Source organism: Zonotrichia albicollis, chromosome 2 (assembly GCF_047830755.1).
Source record: "Zonotrichia albicollis isolate bZonAlb1 chromosome 2, bZonAlb1.hap1, whole genome shotgun sequence".
NCBI classification, from domain to species: Eukaryota; Metazoa; Chordata; class Aves; order Passeriformes; family Passerellidae; genus Zonotrichia; species Zonotrichia albicollis.
The window spans coordinates 90,211,959-90,235,737 of NC_133820.1; the positions used below are offsets into that span (position 1 = coordinate 90,211,959).

The 23,779-nt window shown below is 37.4% G+C and overlaps 1 protein-coding gene across 16 annotated transcripts in view; it reads right to left on the bottom strand.

Annotated features, from left to right (window-relative positions):
* The window catches only part of DOCK9 (dedicator of cytokinesis 9), a 113,861-nt gene that overhangs the window by 70,120 nt on the left and 19,962 nt on the right, over positions 1-23,779 (bottom strand). For 11 of the 16 annotated variants that reach the window (XM_074535650.1, XM_074535649.1, XM_074535660.1 and 8 more), the window contains exon 2: positions 5,674-5,790. In XM_074535650.1, the coding sequence (XP_074391751.1) occupies positions 5,674-5,790 (117 nt within the window). Of the gene's footprint in view, positions 1-5,673; positions 5,791-13,352; positions 13,636-23,779 lie in introns of those variants that run through there. The other 5 variants (XM_074535659.1, XM_014267207.3, XM_074535657.1 and 2 more) reach the window with 2 other exon arrangements.

Sequence of the window (23,779 nt, forward strand, 5' to 3'; positions counted from 1 at the left end):
ACCACAAAAGAAAGCATGCACATAAACACACATCATATTCCAAAAGAAAAATTAGAGAAGCAAGGATTGTCTTCTCAATAAACTCTCCTCACAACTACATTGGCTGAACTCTTTTGTAGAAATCAAACTTTTCAACTCTCTGGGTTTGAGTGATCATTTGATTTATGATAGCCTCAGGAACCATGAAGTGTTTGTCTCATGCTCTGAAAGAAAATTTAAAAACCCTTTCAATTAGTCAGCTGTCAAAACTAAGGAAGGCCACTTCTAACACCAGCCAGGACTCACACGGACTCACTGAGGCACACAGTGAACAGATTTTTAGTGACACAACTTCCTGACCGAGTCCCAGGGATTTAGGGTATGTTGAGGTCTCAGAAAAGAGAACATTTCCCCAAGTCAACCAAGGAGTCCTCACTACCCAAAACCTGATGGAATGTGGATAGTGAACGTGTCCACAAGGAGAGCAGACTGCAATGGATGATCTTTCTGCCCCAAGGTTGTGTTTGCCAGTGAGGCTGTTACCACAGAGGCTCATGCTCCAGATGCAGAGACAGAAACTGTTCTAAAAGACTCAATGGAAAAGATGGCAAGCTGTGAGATCCTGCCCTTAAAATAACCATGTGTCAGAAGTGACTTCACCTTTGCATGGGAAGTGTCAGATCCTTTGTATGGGAGGTGTCAGAACCTGTATTATAAAGTAATTTCCAAACTAAATTGATTTAGAACAGTTGGCTAAAGACTTAAGGGAAAACACCAAAGAGATTTGAATGGGAAAAAGTAATAGAGAAATTACTTGGAATAATTTAAAATTAGTTATTTGAGGAGTTTAATTTGTGCTCTCTAAAATAAGGACATTATTTGGATTTTTTTTTTGCTTTTCCTCTACTGAAGATGTGTCTTCTCATAGAATGACCTGGATTTAGTTTTACTTCTGCAAAGTTGGCACAAGATCTATTTTCAGAAGTACTTAACTCGCATTAAATAAAAGCTGAGAGCTTTAAGTGAAAGTGTGTTAAATCCAAATGGCTCAAACCCAGAAATAACAAAGGTGAAATGTTGTCTAAGCTAAACCACCAAGCTGCCTTCAAAATAACACTGTGATAACTTTGCAAAGACAAATTTAATAAGGGTAGGAATACACCCACATTTTATTTGCTACAAGCAAATTTAGCCTGAATTTGCATCATTTGACAGGACAAAGGGGAATGGATTCAAACTGAAAGAAGGCAGTTCAGATGAGACATTAGGATAAAGTTCTTTACTGTGAGGGTGGTGAGGTACTGGAACAGGCTGCCCAGAGAAGCTGTGGATGCTCCATCCCTGGAGATGTTCAAGGCCAGGTTGGACAAGGGTCTGAGCAGCCTGATCTAGTGGAAGGTGTTCTTGCCCATGCCAGAGTTAGAACCAGATGATCTTTAAGGTTGCTTCCCACCCAAACCCTTCTACGGTTTTATGATTTCCTTTAAAAATTGAGGTAGTATGCAAAACTTATGTATTTTGAAAGGAAAAAAAGCACAGTATTTAGATAGAGGGTGACTTATTGCCAAGTACACACTAGTACTGTTTGGGTTAAGGTTTCTTTACTCACTGTGCAATTAAGATAAACGTCACCAATTTTGCAGTCATTGAGCATACAGCTTTAACATGACAACCACCACCACGGAGGTGGCCTGTTTTAAACTAATGCTATTTTGTTATGAAGCCATTTCATTATTGAGCAAATTACTGAAATTCAGGTGAGAAATTTACAAGCAGCCATGAAGAGGCAAAAGCTTGGATACAAGAGTATCCATCCAATGAATAATTTACTGTTACAAAGGAGATGGCTCTTCCCACTAAGAGGCTACAAGAGGGACAGCCTTGAAAATCTGGCAGCATTGTTGTGACTGGGAGAAGCAAGAACCTTAATAGAGATGTTCCAATGAGTGGCAGAAAAGTGGTTCTACCATCATAATTAACAAACACATTGTATAGGCAACAAAATAAAAAAGAGGACAAAAATGCAGCTAAAAATGAACAGACTACAAAGCATGAACAAAATTTAGGCACCCCACTTACTAAGAGTGAAAGCAAATTCAGGGATGCCAACAGCAAAACATGTCTCCAAACACAACCTGTCTGCCCCTATAAATTTGTTGAGAACAAGGTAGGGAGTAACCTGATAAGTGAATTCAGTGCAGAAAACTCAGAGCTTGAGCTTGTGAAAAGCAGCTGAAACAATCTTCAAGTGGTACATTTAAAAAGACCCAATATATGGAGATGAAGTTGCTGATTAAGAGCTCTTCTGGTAACTACAGAAAAGCAAATCTTGCTATTATTTAGATATAATAGCATGAAGGAAAAAAAAAAACTTGAAAGAAAAAACATTACAAGTCAACTTTTTGGATTTGAAGCTCTGCACAAAGCAGAACAGAAATCATGTTCTTATGAAAAGTAAATGAACTGCTATCAAACATATATAAAAAGAGAGAAAACAGGTTTCATAACCTCAGCTAACCACATTTGGGACAACAGCAGATGCAGTTAAGTGAAAATCTGGACAGATTCCTGTAACCAGATAGCTGGCTGAGGAACAATCCTTCAAACTTTATGAGTTTTCCAAGACTGGAGCATTTTCTGAGCATTTTGAGTATCCATGCTCAAATGTTTCTTTGGTAGTGATTTGAGCTTAGAGCTGCTTCTGACAGCATGTTTAGAGAACAGTCGTACCTGACAGAAAAAGAGCTATTTTCCCCTTTTGTGTTGTTTTTTTTTTCCCCTTCTCTCACTAGACAATTTTAATCTGAGGAAGACAAAAAGAGAGGAAGAGAGGAAAGCTATATGTGATCCCAAAAAAGCCAGTTGCTGTGCTTTTTCACTTCTGATATGGACTAAAACTTAATATGGGTGCTCCTTTAATACAAGCTTCTCACCCCTAATAAATTAACTTTCAGTTATCTAACTGCATTACCTGAAAAAATCCAAATCAAGCACAAACATTTCTTTCCTATTTATCCCTAAATAATTTAAACTTTAACATAAATTCAATGGTGGTATCATCAATGGTGCTGTTTTGAAAACATGCATCTTCTTCTGTAATCTTCCAAAAATTCTGAAAGTCATATCTAGTACTGCAAGCTTTCTATTTCCCATGCCATTTAAGTGCTAGTTTTAGGGCCATGCTGAACAAAATAGCCTCACTTTTAATGTTATTATAAATTAACACTGCTGAGCTTCCTTTCCAGGCAAGGGTTTTTATATTGTAATCAATTTAACCTAAGTGTGAGGAAGAACTTTGTAAAGATAAAAACTGAATGCTCTGAAAGGAAATAGCTTCAACAGGTTTCTAGACAATGGCAGGCATTTCCACCTATAAACAGTCATAAGTGTGTTTACAGATAGTTCTAAATGCTCTAGTTCACTATTTAAAATCTTTCTTGAAGGGGATGAAGCCAGTATCAAACATTTGAGCCATGGCTTACCCAAGAGCTGCTCATACACTGAGTGACAGACACAAGTTAAGATAGAGGAATTAAAAAATACATGTGAAGCTGAAAGGCAAATACAGAAAATATGCCTTAATTAATTTTTTTTTAATTATTCAAATGATACTTCCAACTATGTAATGACTAGTGATTTCAAACCTGTAAATATGGCTATGGAAAACTGAACAGGGTTAAAAGGTTTACCTTTCAAATAAAAATAATACACACTTAAGAGTTTTCTGTTCTCTGACTTGGAAATATTTGCTTAATATATTGAATGACAGATTTAAATGTTTCGTGTTGTTGAAAACAACCTAGATAGATCAAAGTAGTGCAGAAGAGTCATATGTACAACAAAAATATTTGGAGTTAGTTTGTGCCAGCAAGTCTTCGAAGGAAATGAAAGTTTGATAATACAGTTTGATAGTTCAAGCCTGTCTTCATTTAAATCACATTATGAAATGAGACTCCACCAAAATTGGGGAAACCCAGAAAACTTGTTCAGATATTATACTCATGAGGGATAAAGAAACAGGAAAACTGACTATATTCCAAAACTGTGACTACTTGAAGGAAATCTTCTGATGTAACACACACTTTAATGCCTGCCTTGATGAAAATCTGACCACAGAATCCAAACAAAGGATGACAAAAGCCAATATCATTTATGACAAGATTCAGTCGTTCCTTTTGAAGGATGAGACTGAGCTATGGACTAGCTTCATTCATACAGGCCTGAGGCTAAGAACTGCAGGAGGTCACTAGAAATAGCAGTTAAACACTTCAGCCATAGCCCCAGACTGCTCAGACAAAATGCTGAGGATATTCTTGATGGCTTTGTTTCCTCTTCATTGATAATTCAGAGCTGCTCACCGGAATGACCCTGGTAAGTGAAGCAGTCAATCAGATAAGGGCACACTTAGCAGAGGTAGCCTGGATTCCTTTTCACCTGTGATACTGAAGAGGCACACTGCAGAAGGGAATTTTGGTGGTGTAGCCTACTCATGTTTTTCAGTCCCAGAGCCAACACCAGGTGTAGGGTATCATACTGAGAGATTCCATATTCGAAACTTGTCTCAGTACAATGTCCTTTTCAAGAAGTTTTACTCCTACAAACTTCCATGCGGGGCTGGGAACACATGAAGCCCAAACTCCTCTCTAAATAACTGTAGCTTCCCAAAACTCAAATTTTTTAGCTGAGAGTGGGAAGACTACAAGTAGAGTTATTTGTGTCAGAATCAAAGAAGTCCCCAGACTGTATTAAAAAGAGAGTCCAGCTGCATTCAGGTAAACACACTATTAGGCCAGAGAAAATTAATTACAAATTCAAGATGTAACTTATAGGATTTCAGATATCCTTCTGTAGAAACATACCAACTCATCATCAACTTTCCCCACATTAAACAAACTTAGCTTCAACTACTTGGTTAAATAAAATTAATTTACAGATTGTTCAGATGTCTGCATACTTTTCAAATAGACATTTTGATTACAGGTATGAGCATGTGGACAAGAGACTTTCCTCACTATTTACTCCAACCCCAGTGTCTAAGATGCTTGGTAGTTATCCTAACAAGATCTACAAGAAGATTTTTTAAGAAGTGTACTGAAATAAACTATATATTTCTATAAACATCATCATTAAAAAAAATATAACAAGATTATCCCAAAGCTTGGTTCAGTCTGGCTTAATCAAGTCAGAAGCTCTGTTATGTAAGGGGTATTTTACTAGAGCACAGTTTTGGCTGGGATGATGCAGCTAAGAGTAGCAGACTGCATTTGAAGAGTTCATGTCTTTCACTATTAAGAATGGGGGGAAAAAATCAGTTTAAGAATTAAAGAAAGCTGATTTATTTTTTAACCAGTCATCACATCATTTCCTACATTGGAAAGGGAGGGGGAATATCTACAAGTGACTGATCATTTACTTCAAAAGGCAGCAAAATTGTTGAGTTGCAATAAGTAGATCTTATGGTCAGATAAGGAAATTGTTTTATTTCTTCTGTACCCAAAAGAGTTAATCAAGCAGGGTAATGGGACTCACAGCAAAGATTTTGTGCAGATTTTTGGAGCTAAAGAGAGTTAAGAAACAAAGAAATAGGAAGTTATCACCTCATGGCTCCTACTACTAAAAGCCTGTGGTAAAAAATGAAACCAACCCCAAACAAACAAAAAATCCCCACAACAAAACCAGGGTGGATTAAATTACCTGGAAGTCATCATAAGGGAACAGTAGCATCTCACGTAGAGGATCATTCAAAATCTGTGTTTTCCTCTGAACAATGACATTTTCATAGTCTATCGGTTCTATAAGTTTTGGCTTTGCCTACAGGAAAAAAGAAAAAATCAAAATAAATTCAGATATATTGGGGGAAAATTACAATTATTGACTTATTCTAGAAGTTACTCTTTAAAAGATTGGCAGGATTATATTGCATCTACATCAAAAACATACAGTATTCAAAATGCAGACTTTGTCATGTTACACCATATGGGGAAGTGCAAGTGACAATTAGAGACAAGCATGCTGATTGCCTCAGAACTATCTCACAAAATCCAGTAAGCCAGAGCTTATTAACATAATCACATATGTATTCTCACTGCAAAAAGAAATTATAAAAAAATTACTAGTCTCTTATGTTGATTGTTGCCTTTGCTTGATACAGCCCAGAAAGCTCTGATTTGGGTTTAAGAGGAATGAAAACAACCTTGGCTCAAAGACTGAGCTGTATTTTAATTCAGCAGTAACCTGCAGCAGGGGCAGGCTAATTGACATTCCTCCTTCTTTCTATTTTTTTTCAAAATTCCCGTAGGCCATCTACTTCCCTCCTAATTGCACATGTAGCTTTCCTCAGTAACTGTGCATTGATTCCACATTATAACCCCTTTCCACAAATGAGGCATTACAGCTGCCCCTGCACAATCAGACAGAGAAAAACCTTCACCCTGCCAAGCATTCTGTTAAGTGGTCAGATGGCAAAGCAGGTTTAGACAGAGCTCTGAACAAGGCAGCACTGCCTTGGAGTGTGCAAACTAATGCAAAAATGGGTTTATAATCTAGCTTGAACTAAAATTCAGCAACACAGTAACAGACAGAAAATTACATTTTTTTTTTCAAGCAACAACTACAAGAGACTTTACAAATTATACTTTCTCAAGATCAGTGGTACTAATTTATAGGCAAGGTAAATTAAAGATAATTGTAGCATCAAGACCAGTTTCTGTCATCATTATAGGTAAAATGACAAGATAAACTTTACATATTGTTTTATATAACTCATGACAATAACCTTCCTAATTCTAATTGTCCTACACGGAACAAATATCTCTATCAGTAACTGCTGGTAATCACTAGTACATTAATAATATTCCTGAGAAACCCTACAGGTGTTTTCTTAATCCAAAAGTGAATCAAAGAAATTTGTTTGTCAAGGAATTAGGAAAGCTTTGGTCAGAGAAAGTTACCAAAGTTTTCAGGGTTAGTTCACAGGCTATTTAAAAGTTTTTGAGATTACCCCATATGTACCACACAGTAGTTTTATTGGCAAGAAAAATGTGGAAACATAACAAAGCATAACAGCTGAAAAGGCAAAAAAAAGCAGAGTCTGGAAAAATCTACCAAAAAATATGAACAAAATATGGCTTTGTTAAGAAAAACAGCTAGCATTTACAATCACACAGGAAGCATTTACTAGAAGTTCATTCACCATATAACATACTCAGCACAGACCAATACTTCTAAGAGGCATGATTATTATATGCTGTGTTTGACATCTTTCTGCTCAGATGAGATGGAGAAGGGCTGCTCAGTTCACTCCATATTGCACTCTGACACCCTTGGAGAGCTTCTCACCTCAACCCCAGCTCCTGCCTCATCTTCTCCTGTCATTCATGAACATGAGTTATCACAAAGCCAAGAACTAATGTCAGTGTCCATCAGAAAAGGCTTAAGTTTACGTTCATGCACCCTTCTGCAGCTTAAATGGTTGGACAGTTTAGCTCAGAAAAGCATAAGGCACACACAACCTAAGAAAAGATTATGTTTCCTCTAATGTACTAATTTACACAAAATATTTTGGTTACAACTTTACATTTGACTCTTCAGACTACTGCAGTGAATCCCAAGCTAATGAAATGATGTGCTTTACACTTCCTTGTTCCTTGTCCACCCAACTATTTGAAACATTTCCTACACACTGCAAAATTACCCCTTCACAAAATTTCAGATTGAGCAGCCCCACTCCAACAGATTGTCATACCCAGCTCTGATTCCAAATAAACTACAGTAACTTCACCTCTTCCAACTCTTCACTAAGGCAATAACTGTCCTTTACAAATTTTCTTCCTTAAACACAGAGAGATAACAGAATACAAAGAGCATTTCAAACTTTACTGGTCTATAAGTGAAGTACAAGGCAACATATCAGCCAAAACCAAAACACCCTTTGCTCACCTTTCTCTCACTTTCAGTGTAACAGGTCTCTCTCTACCTATCCAGGCAAGCAAGATGCCCACCTGCCAACCACTGAGCCTGAACTCCTATGGATTACATTCTTTCTTACATTAAAGCAAGGTTTAGAGACTACTACAGCAATGTGGCCCAGTCACTCCTTTTGGCCAAGTTTGCCCTTCCCATGTGACCACTCCTCAAGAGTTTGTCATGAGAAATGATACACAACATGCTATGGTGACAGGTTGGTTTGAGAGTGGTGCAGGATGACTGACCTTTAGAAGAAGCAAAAATAAATACTGCAAATTAAACTGTGCAGAGAAGAACCATTTGATTTGTGGAGACAGTCTCTGAAGTGAGTTGAAAAGGCTTGGCTTCACAATTGCCTTAAAGCAATTAAAAGCAGGGCTGACACCAGAAGGACCCTTCCCTTCTCTCGTGGCACATTTCTGAGAAGTGGCCTTCTCACACAAAGACCAGCAACCGAGGCAGAGCTTTTGTGACAGATGAGGAGGTGATCTGGCTGGGGAGAATTCCTTCCAATCAGGGGCCTTCCAGTCAGATTGTGTCTGAAATGCTGCTCAGATGCTGTGTGACCACTTGCAGCAATCTGAGGAGCTTTTCAAAGGAAAGAATAAACACGTGCTTGGTCAATATTGTCAGAAAACTCACAAAGCAGGACAGCTACTATCTGAACTAGCAAATGGATAGATCACAGCCCCAATTCCACAGCCTGGTAGCAAGGGAAAGCTGTCATCTCAAATGGGTAATTGCAGGGGGATAGAATATAAGAAAACAAAGGTAGAATAGAAAGTAATCTTATCCCTTAAGGAGTTGCAGCTGGGCCAATTATTAAAGATTAGGAGCAGGCCTGACTTTAACAGGCCACAGCTGTAGCCAATAAGAAGAAGAGTGCTATAAAAGAGTGGGGTGGCTACTGTGGGGACAAGGGAGAGGCAGTGCTCTGAGGAGCTGCCTACAAGAAACACCAAGGAGGTATGAAGCTCTAGCAATGTGGAACCTTTGCAATATAATGGCAACAGGTAATGGATTTTGACATGGTGCTGCACATGTTCAGCACTCTCATCCACCTCTCCCTGGTGCTAAAGAGCTATGTCCATCCTCCTGTTAATACTCTTGGGAAGGTGACAGGTGAACACTGGAAGAAAGCTAGCTCTGGCTTCTCTCATTTTACCAGCAAAACCAGAGGAAAGGGATTACTTTTAAAGAAAATGCAACTAAAATTATTTCATGGGCATGCAAACACTCACACATGCTTGTCTAGCACAGCTAATTCAAAACCCAAAAATGCAGCTTTAAAATCATCCAATTAATTGCAAATGCCTCTCTTCACCCTGTAGTCACAAAACTGGTTTACCACAACCATCAAATTCATGAAAAGAAATCTTTAAAGAATATAAGCTTTCCTTACATTTTGTTTGCATGCTGTAAACACAAGATTAAAAAGAAAAATCCTCCCTCATGAGGAGTTTTTAAAAAATCTAAAGCTCACTGGAGCTGAGGTCTTAAATACAGACACCTCCTATTTAATCAGTGAGGTATTTGATTTGCAGAAATATCATTTATGTAAAAATTAATGACGAATTTGCTTCCTTGGGTTTCTCCTAAATGTTACTCATTTCTTTCTTAGTCATTTTTCACATTCAAAAGGAAGAGGATGTTTTATCAGTTTGGACCAGATATGAAAAAAGAAAACAATAAACAACACACTGATACTGGCATTTAGCCAGACATAAAACAGCACAAGGAAGCAGATTCTCTCTCAGGCTCTTCTACACTTAAAAAAAAAATCTGGTCTATTACTTCATGTAATATAAAAGAAAATATGATGGGTAGTTACATGATTGTTAAATGCGATTTATGGACCAGCAGACACAGATAAAACTCAGCCCAGTTAAAACTGCAACATCAAATTTATAGGCACTAAAAGTCAGTCTTTACAATAAGGCTTAACTTTTCCTATTAATCTGCAGCCAACAACATTTTTATTTCTGTAATCTAGGGAAATGCTAAGAGCATAGGCGTTCATGGCTGGTCCTGAGCCAGCCAATGCTCTGTTTCTGAAAGATAAAAGAGCAAATTTTCTGCCATACCACTTTGGGGTTTGCCTGAGTATTATAAGCATGGAAACTTATCAGAAATAGGAAAAATTTCAAAATAGAAGTATGACACCCACACAGCAAGCATTTTAATCTGTCAGAATACAGTATATATATTTGGACAAGCAGTGTCAAAATTCATCAGATAAAATAAATTTTAAGCTAAGAGTTCACTGATTACCTACATTACACATTACAGAAAAAAACCCACAGGACATGTTTTCCTTGCATGCTTAAATTGAGACAATTGTTATTGTCCAATTCTCTTCTCAGAAAACAAAAGATGGTAAGGCTAAGCACACTGAATATTGTTAGCCTCCTGCTACAAAACATCATTTACATTATAAAAACATGCTTGGCTTATACACCTGCAAATTAACAAGTTCCCATAAGGAGTAAAATGGAGCTACAGGCACTAGCAGGAAGCAGCATATAAATAGATGAATAGGTGTTATGTATTTCTTAATAGTGGCCTGAGGAAAGCCACTGTGGACATGCAGTAAGATTATTTAATACTAAACATGGGTAACAGCTCCATGTATCTTACTGTCCCATAATAAACAGAAAATAAATTGCCCAGGTTGAGTTTTTAAAAATTAATTCAAGAAATTATTTGTATCCTAGAGCTTACTTTTAACTATTACATTTTATTCTGCCAGCAAGTTTCCAAGCAGAAAGATGACCTCCAAAATATCCAACTTCCCAGAAACATCATCTGTTTTGATAAGCAGTTGCTACTTGTGACTATCAAAATGCAGCTGGACAGCAGGAACACCCATCCAGTAACTTCTACAAGAGCTAGCACAACAGCAGCTCATCCCAAGCAGGGTTTTGAGGCACCACCTGGAAAATCTAAATGTTTTTTCCATGGGCTCTTCTTGCTTGTTAACCTCAAGGGCAAAGTTATGACCCAATGTAATTCAAATCACAGGAACACAAAGGAGCGCACACATACTGACATACTGGCACTGAAAGCAGCAGATGACTCTGTCTGTGAACCCACCCACATAATCAGGAAAAGTTAATTCTGGCACAGCACTCAATCAAATAACATTGTTTTAATAAAACATGGGAGTCTTCCAGTTACAGATACCCAGCTCCCTCAATACTCCAACAGACTCTCAGTGAACTACCGTTGAAAAAAATTAAATTAATATGACATAAATTGACAAAAAACCTGTTGCTTTCTGACAGCTGATCCTATCTCATCTGTATAAAGAATACTTAAATTGAGTGCTAGGCAAATCTATTTGCACAAAAGAAATACATCCACACTTGAAAAAATATTTTAGGCAATAATAAATGAGAAGTATTGCTAGAGTAAACCAGAAGCCTACTGTTTCATATGGAGGATTGCTATCTAATGTAATTCCCAGGTTTTTAACCCAGGAAACAAGAAGTTCTGCTGTTTAGAATTTGTTGCAGCAGCTAGCAACTTTGTCAGTCTCAGTTATTTCCCCACTGCACCCTGCACCAACACCAAGGTACCTACCTTCACTGTGCCAGTAAAAATTTACTGCAACATCACAGCCCAATGAAATAAAAATGGACGCAAATGTCAATGTCAAATGAAACATATCACCTTACTCTTTGCTTTGAGCCTGGCAACATACTTCCTGCAGGTTACTTGCACCACTTAATCTAGCTGTGCCCAATAACTAGACAAAAGGGATCTATAATTATGTTATATATACATTTGTGTATATATATGTAAACAGATTAAGAACAAAATAGTAACTGAAATGACTGTGAAGAGATTTTTAATGTGACCTATCCAAAACCTAAATGTTCTTCCCTTTAAATATTAACCTTTGTGTTGAATGCATGCACTTAATCCAAAAAATTAAAAAATGAGAGAAAACACTGGAGATGTATTATTCCATGAACATTAAATAAAGTAGTATTTGAGGTATACTATTATAAAGAGGTACTTAATAAATGGCAATAAGTAAACACAACATGGTGTTATACTTTTTTTTCCTTCTTAAAGAAGTACATCTGCCTTGCTGATTGGCTGCAGTACTCCAAGTATCTGCAGAAACACTAATATCCTCTCTGAGTACTCATGGGGGAATAAAAACAATTCTAAATAAAGTTAAACATTCCAAAGGCAGGAAAGCACACAGAAGATTAGCTCATATTGTACTGATGAAAATCTGGACCAGAAATCAGAACACACCCATCCAAAAAAATCCCACAGTCTACTAACAACTCTGAATAGAACAAAACCAAAAAAAAAAAACAGTGACAAAGAAAAGAAAGTTTGTCTTACTAGCACACATGTAAGCTTTCAGTTATATACAGTAACAAGTCCCTAAAAGTTACAGATGAGTATTACTAAATACAAATGGCCAAAATGTTTTAGTGCAATTCTTAAATACATAGTGTGAAGCTCAAATAAGAGGGAGAGGGGACACTATAATTTGAGGATCACCCCAATAACTTCAACTACAGGCAGACAAATAAAGAGAGGACCATCAGCAGCAGCAATGAGAAAAAGCAAAAAGCAAAAAGAATGAAATAATACCAAATGAAGTTGAAATTTTAGTAAGAACTGTCAAAGTACCTCTTTCTACTAATATACAAGTGCTAGTTTCCCAATTCTCCTTTGAACAGAGTTGGCAGATCCGTTGCAGCTCACTTACTATGTTCTCTTGCTGTACTATTAAAGTCCCAACAGAACTAAGTGTCTAGCAGTGTTTCAGACAAAATAGTTCTTATTTGATTATTTCCCCCACAGACAGAAAATTTTCCTTTTCCTTCACTGGAAGCTATTTTATAACTTTAAATTCCTAAATAATTTGCATTGAAAAAATTGAAAAATAAGCCCTTTAACAGATAGATAGATACTTTAACAGAAGTAGTCATTAATTATTTAGACAGTTCTTTGATCATTTAAGTAAAATTTAACTGTTACACACACGGTTCAGGAAGTTCAAAGATACATTAATTAGAAGATATGCTGGGCAATTAAAAAACAGAGGTGCTAGGAAGAGTATTAAAGCACATGTAGTTTTCATGCTAGGTTCAAAGAGCTGTATAAAATATGCTAGACAGAAGAGATTGAAAAGCAGCTAGTCTGAAAGCCAAATTCCAAAGTCACACTCAAAGAGAACCAAATATCTGATAAACTAGAACAGTAAAAATCAATTAAAAAGGCAGACAACCCACAGAGAATCAAACCTAAATCCTAAATGCAAATTATTCACAAGTAAGAATGCTGGAACTTCTCATCTGCATCACATTAAGAAGTTTTGCATTGACAGAAAGGACAGGAATTATTAAAGGGAAGAGACAGCTTGTTTAAGGAATTCTTACCAGCACAAGCACAGGACTCTCTCCTTGCACTTCACAAGGACCTGCATCCTTGCCTTTCTGTGGAGATTCTACAGAAAGCTCTTTCTTAGGATTTCTGTTTGTTCTTGCCTGCATTCTTTCATTGAAAATACAGACAGCAGCAAAACTGTATGTTTTTTGGCATCAAAGTAATCCACATGCCAGTGATTCAGTGAAAACAAAAGCTTTTTCCCTGGCACAAGCAGCACAAAGCAAAAACTAGTCTAACTTCTCAGCTGCAGTTTGCTAAATCTGTTATGGTGGGAATGCATGACAGACAAAGGCCAGCCCCTAAACATGCTGTACTCCTCTGGGGAAGGAGAAAAAAAAAGGTGGATCCATTTTAACGCCTTAAGGTTATGAGCCAAACACAAAAGAGAATGTGCATATCTAAAATTACTATGTAAAACAGGCTGAGTATTTTACAGCATGTAAAAAAATCAAGGCTTCAATAATTCAAAAATATTTTAAGTGCAAGAATTAGTCACTTATAGACAACTGTGTCTTTTTAGAAGCATGAAACCCTAACTATTGTGCTTTTTAAAATTTTTTGCAATAATGTCACTTACTCAGGTGCTATCAACAATCCGCCACTAAGCAAGGACATTCTCCCTGAACAGATACCCTACTCTTTTTTGAGGGTAGAGTGGGCATGACCTTTTTTATCTTAGTGCTAAATCTGTATTAAAAGTTTCACTTAACACCAAATTGCCTTCACACTAAAAATCTTACATACTCTACAAAGATACTAACTCAAAATAAAATTCAAAAAACTTAACTCTTCAACTACCAGTATCTCTCTGCCTCCTTCCTCTCTTCAGCCAGTTAGCTCAATCCTGTATTGCACATTATTTGTGCTCATTCCTCATTCCTCACAACCCTTCAACACTGTAGGTGTCCATGACTGCTCAATGTCCAAAAACACAGAGAAGACAATGCAAAAAAAAATCTTCATTTTGAGAGAAGGCAGTTGGGAAGAAGACACTTGTGCAGCCATGAAGACCAGCCAACCATCGCTCGCTGCCTTTGGCCAGTACCAAACCCTGCAGGGTGTCAGCCCTGCCTTGTGAACAGCTTGCAGAAATGTCTCCTGGCCTCAGGATATCCAGGCTACAACAGCGCTCCGTGGCTGCTCTCTTCCTTCCAGTCTTTAATTACAACATAAACTCAATCACAGAATTCACAGAATCACAAGGTTGGAAGAGACCTTCAAGATCATCCAGTCCAATCCAAACCCCAATACCTCAACTAAACCATGGCACCAAGTGCCACATCCAGTCTATTTTTTAACTCATCCAGGGATGGTGATTCCACCACCTCCCTGGGCAGGTGACAAGTCATGCTTCAACTTTGCTTTTTTAACCCAACCTACTCTCTTACCATAGCACTGCTTATAGCCACTGTTCAACACACAAATACAGTGGCAAAATAAGAAGCAGCATTTTTATTGGAATAATTTCTGTGCAATTGCAAAGAAATTTTGTAAGCAACCTAGATGATATTTTTGGAAATTTTTAAGGTTTGACTACTCTAACTTCCGCACACAGTAGTTTTAGCTAAATTCTCCTGGGGAAAAAAAAGTGAATGGAGATGAGCGGTTTTCTCCAGGTTTCGAGAGGAATATTTTGGTTTTCCCTTTGTTTCTTTTCAACACTAATGAGTTGCAACCTCCAAGTTCACAAACCTCAGTAGCTGTATTTACCAAGCAAAAATACATCTGAGAGAAAATTCAACTCCCCAGAGAAACACATCCTTATTTTAGACTCTCTGTCTACTAAGGAACCAGACAGCTGTGGAAACTAAGCCACCACCTTCATTCAGCTCTCAGTTCTCTTGGGACAGTTAGTTATCTCAGTTCAATATAACTCACATCCTAAATTTAACTTGGCATAGACTTTTATCTATTCTCTAGTAGAAGAGAAAGTCACCTTAAACTGCAGAAAGCAGATGAAGTTGTGGAGAAGCACAACTATCCTACTTTATTGCTAGTATTCTTAAGAAGGCACAACTTGAGGCAGAGGTTTCTTGTTCTTCAGAGCTAACATAAGATGTTGATCTCCCTTTCTCTTCCTCCTCTCTCCACTCTCACACTTGTGTATCATACTCCTATTTCAGCCTGCACTCGTGAAATTGAGTCTGAACAAGTGTCCACAAGTCTGAAATTGTGTCCACAATGCAACTACATTTCTAAAGAGTAAGAAATAATAATATTTATTTATTGTCTAGACAATAATGATTTATTGTGTTTCTGAGTTTTTCCCTAGGAAATACAAGTTCCATCCATGTACTTTTTAAGCTGCCTCTCTCATACTGAGAAACTAAACTCCAGAAAGCAGTACTTTATGAAGCTTCATTAAGAGTTAAGAAGGAAAGCAGCAGTTCAGTCAAATTTACAAAACAGATCTTCCTGTGTAAAGCAAGGTACACAATAGTTCAAGAACATTTAGTTACACTTTTTATTTTGCACCAGCCCCCTTTGTTTCCAGAGAACGGAAGCACAGAACAGCTTAGACTAAATTACACCATTACTTGAGGATGCAGCTGCCAAACAGGAATTTGTTTCATTGAGATGGTCTGCAATTATACTTAACTGCAACCAGAAATGCACAACCTTATTACGCAAAAGGCATTTGTGAACACTCATATTAATAAAGGCTTTAAAATTATATACATTGCAAGTAGTATTTCTGCTTAATTTAACAATGCATTCTTCTTCTAAATGGCAACATTATTTTACCCTGGGCAGGTACTTCTCCTGAATGCATCTGGATTACTTTAATTCAGTATAAATGTGATTTTCTTTCCCTGCCATTCTCCCTACTCTTCTCCAAATGTGATGAGGGACAAGAAGAAAGCTAACAGGCTAACATTTTTATAACATCAGTTTAAAGATATAGAAGCTGTTTTTCCTTACGAATGACTCATGTAGTTTCTAGCTTGCATTTCACTCACAGATACACCAGTAGAAGAGGTTCTTTCATGTAACAAAAACAGAAGTGTGAGGCAGTACCTCTGGAACTGTATCCTGCATGAAATAGACCTTAACCGCCAAACTGATGTGTACTTCCAACATTCATTTTCTGTTGAGGACTTAGTGATTACCTCAAGAATTTAATTAATTTAAAAACACTTAGGGGGAAAAACCAAACAAACAAAAAAACTGCAGCAAAAATATCAAAGCAAACCAAACAAACAAAATCCCAAGAGATATTGTCTATTCAGGCATCACACTGTCAAAATATTTAAGCTACTTTAATAAAGTAGTGTATTGAAACAATTTACCAATAATACAGTTAAATTCAAAAAGTGAAATATGAAAACCAGAACTTTAGGATATGATGAAACTTTTATAATCTTGTTACATGACCTGTAGTTTTAACCTCCTTAACTGCAATTTTTAAAAAGTAACAAAAAAAATACTCAGTTTCTTGCATCAGTCAGTTAGTTACCTCAATAATGATCAACAGAAAATCCAGAAATATAGTGCACACACAAAAAATGTCACACAAAAAATGTGCAAAAACTGACTGCATTTCCAACATGGCTTTCAAAATTGCAGGAAATGACTGGCTAGAGACCTATCTGCAAAATAACTCACATTATTATGGAAACAATGCAATTCATCTTTTTACAAACATTGTGGCTTGAAGGACTTCACATGGTACTTTTATCAACCATAGTTTTTTCACACCACTTCCAACAGCCAAATATTTGGCTCTCTTCTTGCATCATACAGTCCTAAGGAACAGCCTAATTAATTACAAAATTACATAGGTAACAAACTTCTCAGTAGTTCTGCCGTACCCCAGTGATTCATCCAGCCAATCTGCTGCCCAATAGACAAAAGATTTGATTCCTTCAAATCACTTTTCACTTCAAGAACTTACTTAGCTAATGCACAACATCACATAAAAAGTGAGTGATGATAAGAGAACAGGCAGCCTATGAAAACTTCCTCTGAACTTTAATGGAAGAAAAGATGACTACCCAGCCTCTGTGTAGGAGCAGCCTAAAATCTGTGTAGTTTGGTTTGATGGCCCTTCTTTTGCTTCAAGTCCAACTTAAAGTCGGCATCAAGGTCACTAAACCTACTGGCTATAATTACAGGCACCAAACTTGCCTCTCTTAGCTGTTCTAGGGAAAGAACTGTCCCTAACCTATAGCAGTCAGAGGGAGAGGAGTTAGAACAAGAGAAGGAATAATATTACTGTAGGTTTGCATGTCCTGTATCTGGAAAAACAGAAGGATTTTATATTATTTGCTAAAACCCTACAACTGTTCTCTGCTCTGAGGCTACACTCTCTACTTTGTGTCTCTAAATTCCCTGGCAACTCACAGCATCTCTTAAAAAATAATTCAAAAATGAGAAGGATAGGTAACTGGAGGGGGTTGATGCTTTGTTTTGCTAGGGCTTTGGAGGTTGGGTTTCTTTGGTTGGTTGGTTTTTGGTTTGGCTGGATTTCTAAGGCAATAGCTCATCTGAAAATATGGACCCACCTTAGCAGTGTGACAAGAACCATTAAAAGCCAGTACTTCTTGCTCTCCTCTGTATTAGTACAAGATATTCCAGCACTGCCCTCCCACACCTGGCAGCTTGCCCTGCAGCTGCATTCAAGGCTAACATTTCACAAGTCAGAGGAAGATTCAGTGTTGCAGCTATATGTATCTCAATGCAGCCAAGTTTCGTAAGTGACCAACAGATAAGGGCTTCCCTGGAAGAACATATGCACAAGTTCAAGAAAAAGGCTGATAGCAGATGGAATGCAGCATGCAATTCACCTGGCAATTCCCTGCCATCCATGCTACACTCAGATGAAACAGAAAAAGTCACACAAAACTGAGGAAAACTCCTTCTATGGCAAACACTGCAAATGTGTAATTTGCAGTCCCACCAATAAGAACATTCTCAATTGGAAACAGGGATGAGTAAAGAAAATGTGTAAGACACAGATAGGAGTGTGCTGCACATTATGCAACTTCTCGTGTTCACTTTCTTTGGCAAAGCAAGAAATAAGCCTATTTCACAACAGGGAGAACAACAACCACCCTTTGTAGAGGTACCTCTAAATCAGTATGAATGATACCATCTTAAATTTTGCATTGCAGGGAAAATTACTCTGAAAACACTACTTTTAGGGAGAGAGTTAAGTAGCCTGGATAGGACAGAAATGCTGAGATACTACACAGAAGAAATCTCAATCATGAGTAGGTTGCATCAATGAAAAAAATGTGACACCAATGTAGAGGTCTGTACTACCACTCAAGAAGCTGGACTAAAAAAGCCTTTCTTTTAGCAGCAGTATAAAGTTAAAGGATTCTTGCAGTGAGCACCTCTATTGGACCCACAGTGATTCTGTACAATGCAGTTTTTAAAAGCTTTATTTCACAGAATAAGAATTTGGCTAAATTTGTCAAATTTGTCAACACAGACATGGCATTATATAGTAGCTTAGTTGGGGCACTCTTACACAGTGACAAATAAAAACCAAAACAAATGTAAAATCACAGCAAAGCTAAAAAAAATACAGATTAACATTTGTCCATGTCACATATCTGCATACCATTATCTATGAAGTATCAACTTGTGATGCAATTAATTTCATACCGTCTTAGTAGGAATGTTTTTGGGCAAAACCAGACTTCCTTAAGGTCCATGGGGAAAAATAAAAGAAAACAAATCAAACAAATAGGAGATGTCAAGATCAAAACTGCACTTCTGAATTAACTGTGGTCCTGACATATGTCCTTACAGACAGGACAAATACCAGCAGACTGACTGTGGGAACAGTATTGGATTAAAGATGGCTTTTTTCCTAACTGGACAGGACCTTAAGACTATCAGAAACTAACAGGGCAGAACAGACACACAAAAAGTGGATCAAATCCCCAAGTCTGAAGATCTCTCCAATGGAAGCAGTTCTGTGCCAAGCAAGCCTGAGGGATGGGGGAGGAAGGGGAGGCGTGGGAAGGTGCCTGGAGTGTTCAGGCCCAGATTGGATGGGGCTCTGAACAACCTGCTAGGGGAAGATATGCCTTCCAAACCAAAGGATCCCATGATCCTATGATTTACTTTAGTTGCATTTAATTTCATGACACAATAGGGTACCTACATCTATAGATGAGTCAAATGAGCATTCAGGCTGTTCCTAAAGCAAGTGGATAGAAGTATTAATCAAGAAAGAGGAGCAGAGGTCTGAACTCCTTTCCATATGCTCATGAAGTCTACACTCTAGTCTTAAAAGCTTTATATGTGCAGCTTCTCCACCACAGGAGTCTTCTTCTCATTCCTTAAATCCATATAAAACTTTACAGGGGGTTTTCAGGAATTTTTTGTATGGGTTTTTAGGGTGGTTTAGGGGTTTTTTGGTTGGATGGTTTTGTTTGGGTTTTTTGTTTTGTTTGGGTTTTTAGGGTGGTTTAGGGGTTTTTTTGGTTGGATGGTTTTGTTTGGGTTTTTTGTTTTGTTTGGGTTTTTAGGGTGGTTTAGGGGGTTTTTTGGTTGGATGGTTTTGTTTGGGTTTTTTGTTTTGTTTGATGGGTTGTGTTGCTCTTTGGAGTTTTTTAACTCCACACATTTTGACTTCTTTCAGCACAAGATACCCTTCTGCTACATTCAAAGGGAATATGTTTTCCACCTGGATGTAAACTGGGGCCACATTTTTGGGTTGGGTAGCACATATCTTTCTGTGCTAGTCCAACACATTTTGTCATTGATGAACAATGGATTATGCATGCAGACTTGACCAACTATCCTGATTTTACGCCCAGGCCTGAAGACATTTTTCCTGAAGATAAAATGTTTAACCTTATCTTCTGCATGCCAGGGCACTGAGTGCTTGCCAGCCTGTTTCTGACAGTCTTCTCATGCATCTTTCAAAGATGTGTATTTGGTGTAGGTACTATGCACTTGGTGAATATGTGCTGCAATTTCCCCTGCTGAGAGGGCAGAGGGATATGAGGAGATGGACATTCAAGCATTCTTCCCAAAGGAATCTAATGAAAGGTCAAAACAAAAGAAGCCTACAGAAACCATCAGGAGATTTACCAAAACTACAAGTCAGCACATAAGCCGCCAGGTTTTTATTCAGGCAGAGCAGTAAGATGAAAGGAGATAAAAGAAGTGCTCTAATTCAAGTGACCCATGAAAAACCCCATGCCACAGTTAGATGCTGTACTCATACATATCTGTTTCCTCCTCATTAAGAGGCCTAATGAAGCCTAATGCTCCCCTTGCTGATGAATAAAAGCCACTGGTAATACAGTTACAAGTTGAAGCAAGTTATGAGAGTGCAACAACAGACTAACTCGTACAAATTGTCTGCACACCATTACAGAATTGCTGCATAAGCTGTTTGAGCATATTAAAATAAAACAACTTCCACTTACTCAGCACAATTACTTCCTCAGAACTCTCTCCTTTTATATATTTCTACTAAACCTTTCTACCTCATACAAACAAGTTGATATTAATTTGCAAATTCAGACAGCAAGAACACACCTTAATATCAGCTGTTCAGTAAATGAAGGCTTTAGGGTTTATTTAAAATACAACACATTAAATTAAGAAGAATCTTTCTTTAAAATTATACATATATAGTTCATTTTGAAACCAAAATATCTGCAACTTGAGTGTCTCCTGTGGAGTTATTTCCAGAATGATGTAGCTCACTGCTGTCATTAGTCAATCTTCCCACATGCCCAGACTTTGGTATATCTTAAAAGATGTCACAGTTTATTAATAAACCAGATGACTCATGAGCAACACAGGAAAAGCAGTCACCAAAAAACTCAGGAACACCTAATGATGATGCTGCTGTCAAGTCAACTGGTGACACAGACTAAGACAGTGCAGCTACTAAAATGCAGCAGGTTCTGTTTCCAGTCAACACCTAAATCTCCCCTATTAAAAGCTGTGCACGTGCTATTTCAAAATGCCCCACATTTCTTTTCAGAAACTGTGTAAGAGCAATTTAAATAACAGGTATTTTCAACACCAGACATAACAAATTTAAAGACTACTTGAAATTATCAGGCCCCATCTTGCACAAGCTACAGCCACCATACTAACTTAAGTAGGTTTACCAAACCACAAGGTTCTAAAGCTTAATGAGAGAAATGCCAGCACTGGATAGGCCATTAAAAGCAAACTGAAAAGAAAGCATTTCAAGCATGGGAAAAAAAGGAGTTGTTTTCTGCAATTTTCAGACAAATATGTAAAAAATAAGTGAATGTCCTTCAGTGCAGTCCATCTCACTGCAGAATTTTCTAGCTCTTCCATAGGTACTAGTAACCCACTCACCTCAGCTTCTTCCATCACCAAATACTTCAAGGGGATTGTTAGCAAGCCTCAAACTTGTAAAATTTTGGTAGTTCTGCTATCACCACATAATTTATCCTTGCTCATTTTCCACCTTTATCAACCACCCAAAACAGCTGTTTATGACCTGACTTGTACACTGACATTTGACTCTGAGATAATGTCAGCTTATACAGTGATAACAAAAAAAAACCCAAAACCAAAAAAAAAAAAACCTAAACAAAAAAAGAATATGAATATAAAAAGAAATAACATGCAATATTGTTGTGCAGATTAATTTTTTTTAATCACAGGAAAATTGAGAAAAATTAAGTAAAGTAAGTAAAGTAAATGACCACTCAAGCTAGTATTCTGAAACTATGTCCTTCAACTTACTACAAAATTAAGCCCATTAAAATGTTTTCTCAACACTTGCCCCAAACATAAATATGCCCAAGATGGGCATTTGGTGAAAATATAATTTCATTAATTTTGGTGCAACTTTTAACAGTATCTCAAACTAAATTTATAATCTTTAATTAAAATAAAGATTATTATTTTAAAATAAAGATTATTATACATGTGGACCTAAAGACCCTACAAGACCCCATGTTCTAGCAATACAAAGTGACAGGTTAGAAATATGCCTGAAGCTAAGCTATACCATTTTCATTGCAAGTTTGAATGACATGAGGTGGACAGAAATAAACTGTACTCGTGAGAACACATTCTCAACATGGGCTTCATTTTATCTTTCCTTCAAGCAATCAAAAGAGCAGGTCCTCTTAAGATAAAACTTTAATTAGATTTAACTAGACTTTAGATTTAACCTCCTGACATCTGGGTTAAAGGGTAAATAAGAAAAACATATGCTAAATCAACTGCCTCTGCCTCCTTACTTTCTTCTCAGAAGAGGTGATTTTTTCTTCAAGTGGAGCTACTTTCACTGGAAATTTTCAGGTTTTCAACATGGATTTTACAAGAGGATCAATGTGTTGTTAACTGAAAGGAGTCCCTGAAATTCACTGGTGTTTTGACAGTAGCTCTGTATCAGGAGATATTTGATCCAAAGTGGCTACACAGACGTGATAGGAGGTACAGCCAAACAGGCTAAGCTAAGACATTGCAGCGCAGATATGTTACAGCACAGACAAAGAGGTGAAACCACACACCCACTTGCATCTGTTGCAACAATCACCAAAATAAAAAACAACACAAGCAAGAGACACTGCTTTTGGTGTCACTCTTGGTCTTGGCCATACAGGTTTTCTTTAGAAATGAGATTTCTGGAGCCTCCATCTCCATGCACAGCTTATTGATGAGAAGTAACACAATTTGTCCCCCTGAAAGCCACCACTTAGGAAGGGAAAGAGCTAGACAAGCTAGCTTTCATAGCAAAGCCTGCAGACATTATGTAATGAGATAAATGAGTAATTTAAGAGATACAAGTCCTATATACTTCGACAAGTTCCATAAAATCACTTGTCACTGTTGCCAGGATTGCAGTATCTTCCCCCTCCTCCCCATTCTTCAGAGAATCCTACTTCCCAATCTTCAGGGCTAAATCTGTAGCAATTGCTCCCCAGCCTCAGACAACACCTAAGAAAGCAATAGTCAGTGCCAGTTCTGATTATCAAGAGCACGACCTTTAAACAAACTCCTGGTTTGTTCTTGCAAAACCCTGACTTTTATTTGTCTGGACTACGCTGGTCCATTACAATGAGCAGGAAGTCATTCTGACTCCTTGATTCCACACACGACTCCACACTAACATTCAGGTATTTTCCCCGGAAAATACCTTATCTTAATCCACTACTTCCAGTTAAACCAAACTACCAAAGCCATAAAGGAAAATTCAAAAAAGTAATGTCATTATTTAAAAGCATCTAGACATTTTGGAATTGGAAATAATCCAACTCCTCAAGAGACAGATGTAGAACTTCAGTTGCAAATGGCAGCTTAAACATATCTTGCCAGTTTGTATCAATTCTGAAGGACAAAATTAAAGAAAAATAATTGCTGGAACAGTATCATGTGAAACAAAGAAAAAATATATACAAAAACATTTCACTTCATACTCCAAGTGGCAGTAAGTCATATTACATTAAAAAAA